The sequence below is a fragment of the Priapulus caudatus genome, unplaced genomic scaffold, assembly GCF_000485595.1.
Source record: "Priapulus caudatus unplaced genomic scaffold, Priapulus_caudatus-5.0.1 Scaffold3063, whole genome shotgun sequence".
NCBI lineage: Eukaryota > Metazoa > Priapulida > Priapulimorpha > Priapulimorphida > Priapulidae > Priapulus > Priapulus caudatus.
Window position 1 is genome coordinate 13,636 of NW_014580124.1, and position 6,884 is coordinate 20,519.

The 6,884-nt window shown below is 46.1% G+C and overlaps 1 protein-coding gene across 1 annotated transcript; it reads right to left on the reverse strand.

Annotated features, from left to right (window-relative positions):
• Positions 1-802: 802 nt before the first annotated feature.
• Positions 803-1,918, reverse strand: LOC106819262 (uncharacterized protein K02A2.6-like). The gene has a single exon (XM_014823907.1). The coding sequence runs from the start codon at positions 1,916-1,918 to the stop codon at positions 803-805; it is 1,116 nt and encodes a 371-aa protein (XP_014679393.1).
• Positions 1,919-6,884: the final 4,966 nt, after the last annotated feature.

Consider the following 6,884-nt stretch of genomic DNA (forward strand, 5'->3'; position numbering starts at 1 on the left):
CTCTCTCTCTCTTTCTCTTTCTCTCTCTCTCTCTCTCTCTCTCTCTCTCTCTCTGAATAACCCCTCCCTTAAATGGCGTTAAAGCAATCTCTTATACTATATGAAGGCTCTATATCACCGATTCACTATGTGGATTTTCTACTCGCCAAATTTCTTATGAGTTGAGTTCGTGTAAACTAATAAATACAGCCATCGTTAATGATAGCATTATCGCACCTGTCATTTCACGTTGACCCACCCGTTGAACTCTTGTCTACCTGCTATCCCGCGACCCCGACTCGGTCACGTAGCCCCAAACTGCTGACTATTCTTATCAAACATCTTCTGCGTTTACGGCTAAAAAATTAGCTGCAATGATCTGCTTATAGAGTGTGCGTCTGCGCGCGTCTCCTATGCTTTCTTTAAACGCACTTGGCCGCGTGTGCATGTGTGCATGTGATCCCATCTCGTCGTCTCTCGGGGTATTCCTTACGGTTAGTAATGCGAGGTGTGGGTCGGTTCGTGCTGCTAATTGGCACTTCTTCAGCATTTGCTGTGCAGTTCCCACTGCCTTCTCGACCAGTCCATTTGTCTGTGAATGTGTGGGTGATATCGTTTTATGGACAAATCCATACGTATCCGCAAACTGTCTCCATTCTCCACCATTCCATGGAGGTCCGTTGTCACTTGTAACCCGAGCTGGTATTCCATGGGTGCTGAACCACTTCTTCGTCTGCTTGATTACAGCTGATCCATCTGTTGTCATCATTCTCTCCATCTCAAAGTATTCGGAGTAGTAGTCACTGCAAATCAGCTATTTGCTCTAAAGACAGTCAAACAGATCCATTCCTACATGTTCCAATGGTCTTGTTGGTATTGGCATTGGCATTAGAGATTCCTTCTGCTGTCGGGCTCTGTGTTCTTGACACGGTCCACATCGAGAAATTGTATCTTCTATCTGTTTGTTAATCCCTGGCCAGTAAAGGAGGTCTCTTGCCAACTGTTTGGTCTTTACCATTCCTTGATGGGCAGCATGTAACATCTCGATGGCTGTTGTCCTCATTGTCTGTGGTATCACGATTCTTGTTCCTTTGAAAGCTACTCCATCCACAATGTTCATTTCATCTCGAAAGTCATAATACGCTGCGATTCTCGGATCAAGTTTTCTCTTGTTCTCGGGCCATCCTGACGACGATTTCACAATGTGGCTAAGTAATTTCAGCTCAGAATCTTGTGCAGTTTCTCTTCTGATCTGTTCCATCCTTGGAGAGCTTGTCTGTTGTACGCTATTTAATTCTTCCAATCTTGTTAGAAAAATGTCTTCTCCAGTAAGGATTGGACCTGGTTCGTTGACGTGCGCACGGCTCAGTGCATCTGCAACTGGAATTTCTGTTCCCTTCTTGTGCACTAAGGTAAAGTCGTATCCTTGTAGTCTCATCCTCATCTTCTGTAAACGGAGTGGAACTTGATGTAATGGCTTCTGGAAGATTCTGATCAGGGGCAAATGGTCTGTCTCGACAGTGACATCTGTCCGTCCGTACACGTATGTGTGGAATTTCTTGAATGCAAACACAATTACCAACAATTCCTTCTCAATCTGTGCATACGCGTATTCAGCGGTTGTCAATGCCTTAGACCTATATGCCACTGGTCGCTGATCTTGCAACAGGACACATCCTATTCCGGATTGACTGGCGTCTCCTGGTGCGGATGTGATGCCCATTGGCAATCTTCTGTACCGAAATCTACCGAAGGATGTGTTGAAGACTGTGTAGTCATTGGAGCGTTCGTCTAGCTGTAGCTGGAAATATCCTTGATTCGCATCTAACACTGTAAAGTATCTGGCTTTACCACATCTACCCGGAGCCAACGAGGTATGGCCGACGTGGTTGTGCCTAAATCGCTTCAGGAGAGGTTTTGGTCGATGTAGGGCACTCATGCAGAAATGGGGATACACTGAAGATGGGCCAATCGAATGCGACTGCGGGGAGGACCAGACTATGGGACATCTCCTGAAATGCCCCTTATTGCCAGAGCCCTGTAGCCCTGGAGACCTTGAGGCTTTCAACCACCGTGCCAAGTCTTGTGTGCTGCAGTGGCTGGGCCGAGTGTAGTGTAGTGACCCGAGAAGAAGAAGAAGAAGATTATGACGCAGGTGATGGGTGGGTCATGGTGAAATTAGGCACTTCCGGCTGCGACCGCGACACAGATGGCGTCGATCACGGTCTGTGTGCAGACATTCCAGTACACGATGGTCCGTGGAAAGAATGAGTTCTTGAATTCCTCTGTTGAGGTTCAAATGACTGCGAGTTTGTTGTCGTTTTTGCTCCTTGCGCGCGTTGGACAGATCCTGATGTACAGGACTTTGGGGATTGCGGTACTTCCAGATCGTACTTACATCGCGGTAATCGCACTGCGGTTTTGATGTATTTTGTGAAAGAGACTGTGCTGTTTCTTGATCGCTTTCTTGATTGCTACATTCACCCATGGTAGCTTATTGTTCCTTTTTTATCACTTTATGTAGGACGAAATTCTGGATTATGCTAAGCATACCGTCCTTGAATTTGGTCCAGTTTCCATTGCCCGAACGTTGGTGGAACAGGTAGGGCTCGAGAAACGCCTGTTGCAGTTTTCCCGCTTCTGCTCTGACTTTTCCCAGTCTGCCTTGATGTACCGTGGTACTGATCGTCGCTTGGTTTTCACGTACAAGGGTTTTATGTTGCAGTCGGTGATAACTATGTGGTGGTCTTCGACCCATGGTGCAGTTTGGACTTTTCTTACAAGTAACGGGTTATTTGTAAATAAAAGAGCAAGATTACTTTATTTCTCTCGTTGGTTCAAACTGTAGTTGTGAGAGCGAGTGCTGGTCTTAGATATCAAGTAATTTCTGGCATACTCTGCGCTTGCGACCACCAGATTCTACAGAGTTTGTATGCCAGTCGCCAGTGTTGAAATCACCGCCTAGGTGAATAGTTTTAACCTGGCATCTGGCAGTTTGTTTAGAGAGATGTTCAGTTCTTCCAGCTGGTCGTCGTTTTCATCTGGTGGCCTGTAGAAGCTGCCTATGACAAGGGACTTAGCTCTTTCAAGAGTTACTTTGACGCAAATGACTTCGGCGTCTGAATCGGCTTCTGTAAGCTGTTCACTCACAAAGCAGGACTTAATTGCGATAAAGACACCGCCTCCGTGGAGTGTTCTGACTTTTCTGTATACCATATAAACTGGGGAGAACGTTTCCGCCACGTAAATTGTGCTGTAGAGTTTTGATTCACAACCAAAGATAGCATCTGGTTTGATGTAATCAACTGCGACAGCAAACTGGGCTTTTTTGCTTTTAATAGCCTCAAATTAACTACCATAGTTCACCAGTTGTTGCTATTTTTACCAAGGGTATTTCTAGAGGGGTGATCATCATTAGATTTACTATTATATCGGTCTCTCGATCTAGGTGTACCAATGGGACTGGAGGGTTGCTCAGATCGTGGCGAACTAGACAAGATTGGGTTGAAACTAAGATCTGCTGAAGCCACAGAAATGTTTGCATCGGTAGCAGATTCAAAGAACACTGAAGCGGTTATGTAGGTCAAGTTCATAATATTGAAATGTAAATGATGCGACATTTTCGTTGTCGCACTTGGCACAAATCCAAGAAACGCCCGATTTCTCCAAGCTACGTATGTGGGATGAGCAGTAACTTAAGCACGTGTTGTGGTACCAAATATCACAATCATCACAGCACTCCTTGTCCTTCGTTCATTTTGTCTATCTCACAATATCTGACAACTTCTGAAGTGGTCTGGAAATTCTCCCTGACCTAGTGCCAACTGAAGGCTTTTGAGCTGACTCACATTTTGACTCACTGTTCGGCCTACAATTACCATGTTGTGCTGGTTGAGGTTGAGCTATAGGTGAGTTGGACAGGTTAGGAGTGGGGATTTGGAGTGGAGTTCTGTCAACAATGGGCTGTGCCATATTGCAAACTCGATCATCTCGAGGTTTATCACCTCAATCTCGGAGCGGTGTGTAGTGTTCCTTGGTCCTCAAGAGATCACGTCGATTTCTCCTAGTGACCCTTCCACTCGGCAGCCTTATCCTGTATGATCTGGGTGGTATATCCGTTTGATCTGGAAAAAGCTCTGCTAATTTCCACGTCTCTTTGCTTCTCACTCGAATTGTGTGATATGGCTTCAGTGGTTCCAACTTTTTTACGTGTCTGTCATAATATTTCTTAGCTCTTCCATGTCTGGTATCCTTCAGGTTCCTGCTCACATCTTGTGGTTTCTTCACCTGCGGGGTCAGTTTGCATGTTGCGGTAGGAATGCGTGTTGCAGTACGTCTCGCAAACAGTCTCTGAACTGGTGATCCCATCTCGTCGTCTCTCGGGGTATTCTTTACGGTTAGTAATGCGAGATATGGGTAGGTTCGTGCTGCTTGGCACTTCTTCAGCATTTGCTGTGCAGTTCCCACTGCCTTCTCGACCAGTCCATTTGTCTGTGAATGTGTGGGTGATATCGTTTTATGGACAAATCCATACGTATCTCGCAAACTGTCCCCCATTCTCCCCCAGTTCCATGGAGGCTCCGTTGTCACTTGTAAACGCAGCTGGTCTTCCATGGGTGCTGAAGGCCACTTCTTCGATCTGCTGATTGACAGCTGACCATCTGTTTGTGCCATCATTCTCTCCATCTCAAAAGTATTCGGCAGTAGTAGTCAGCTGCAATCAAGCTATTTGCTCTGAAGACAGTCAAACCGATCCATTTCCTACATATTCCAATGTCTTTTGGTATTGCATTGTCATTAAAATTCCTTCTGCTGTCGGCTCTGTGTTCTTGACCACGGTCCACACTCGAGAAATTGTATCTTTATCTGTTTGTTAATCCCTGGCCAGTAAAGGAAGTCTCTTGCCCACTGTTTGGTCTTTATCATTCCTGATGGCACTCATGTTGAACATCTCGATGGCGTTGTCTCCATTGTCTGTGTATCACGATCTTGTTTGCCTTAAAGCTACTCATCCACGATGTTATTTCAATCTTTGAAAGTCATGATATGCTGCGTTCTCGCGGGATCAAGATTTATACTCTTGTTCCGGGCCATCCTGACGGCGATTTCACAATGTGGCTCAGTAATTTCAGCTCAGAAAATCGTGTGCAGTTTCTCTTTCTGATCTGTTTCCATCCATGGAGAGCTTGTCTTGTTGTACGCTATTAATTCTTCCAATCTTGTTAGAAGAAATGTCTTCTCCCAGTAAGGATTGGACCTAGGTTCGTTGACGTGCGCCGACGCTCAGTGCATCTGCAACTGGAATTTCTGTTCCTTCTTGTGCACTAAGGTAAAGTGTATCTGTAGTCTCATTCCTCATCTTCTGTAAACTGGAGGTGGAAGCTGATGTAAAGGGCTTCTGAAAGATTTGAATCAGGGGCAGAATGGTCTGTCTTGACAGTGCATCTGTACGCCGTACACACTCCCAGACGCCCCCGTATGTGTGGGAATTTCTTGAATGCAAACAGCAATTACCAACAACTTCCTTCTCAAATCTCCTGTGCATACGGTATTCGCCGGTTGTCAATGGCTTGGACCATGATCCACTGATCCCGTGACTTGCAACAGGATCAGATCCTATTCCCGCGAATTGACTGGCGTCTCCTGGCTGCGGATATGAAATGCCATTGCAATTTCCTGTAACCGAAATCTAACCGAAGGGTGTTGTTGAAGACTGTGTAGTCATTGGAGCGTTCGTGCTAGCTGTAGCATGGAAATATCCTTGGAGTTCGCATCTGAACACTGTAAAGTATTTGGCTTAGCCCACATCTCTGTGGCGACTTCGTCTATCTGTATGGTTGGGTGAAACTCTCTGTAGCGTAGTTTAAGTCGTTGGGGTGCAATCGTTAGTCTTACTGTACCATCCATGTCTTGGACGTACATGTAGATTGCACTACACGCGATGGTGATGGTCGTGCCTCCTGGACTCGTCTCTCAATAATCTCATCGTCAACGGAGTTGCTGCAGTTTTGCTTGAATCAGCTGCACCGAGGGGCTATGGGGACAGGGCGATGGTTTGTGCAACAGGGGTTTGCATCTGAACTCAAGCTTTAAAACATCAAGCCCTCACCGGCACTTCCTATCCCTGAAACACATCGAAAATCATCGAATGATATCTACAAGCACTCTGTGACAACCCCACTACGATCTTGGTAGCTCAACAGCTTGTTTAGCTAGTTTTGCTGCTGTCTCCATCTTAAAGTTAACCATGTATGATCATCCGTACTAACATTAACAAGCCACTGATGCCTCTGATCAGTGTTACACCCACACATGCACAAAGTACGTCTGCTCCACTGTGCGGGTTTTCCTGTTTCATTAAATTGGACACTGAGTCTTCCGTTCTAGGCTGGTGGTCTATCACAAGTTGGCGAAGTGATTTTGGGCTGGCTACATTTGCACCTGCGTTTACCGTGGGCAGGCATACTGTTTCCTGTGAATGAGATGAACCACAGCCGACCCACTAGTTTAGACATTCCATATGCGACAACTGAACTGAATATCCCCGTGACCAGTAGACTGTCCCCCTACGTTCACTGATCCTCGACTGAAGCGTTGACCTTCCTTGACGCTGCTGCTTGATGACCATAACCCGCCGTGTGCCCTCGTCGCGACCACGAATGTTTGGCACTGCATTGACGTCTACAACTCTTCGAGTTGGCACCAAGTGCAAGTTAGTTGCTTCCACCTTTACTTCTCAAGGTTCGTAACTTTGACAGCTTTCTGATCAGCGTCCCTGCTAGTGACAGATCGTCATCCCTAATTCGCTTTACGCCTCATCACTTACTCCATTGAGATCTGTAATGCGATATGGTCCTCCCTCGCCCATGTTACCATAAGACATGACAACAATTGCTGCTAGTTCA

Excerpts from the sequence above, each read along its gene's own strand:
- LOC106819262 (XM_014823907.1), bottom strand. The coding sequence starts at position 1,918 with ATGAGTGCCCTACATCGACCAAAACCTCTCCTGAAGCGATTTAGGCAC.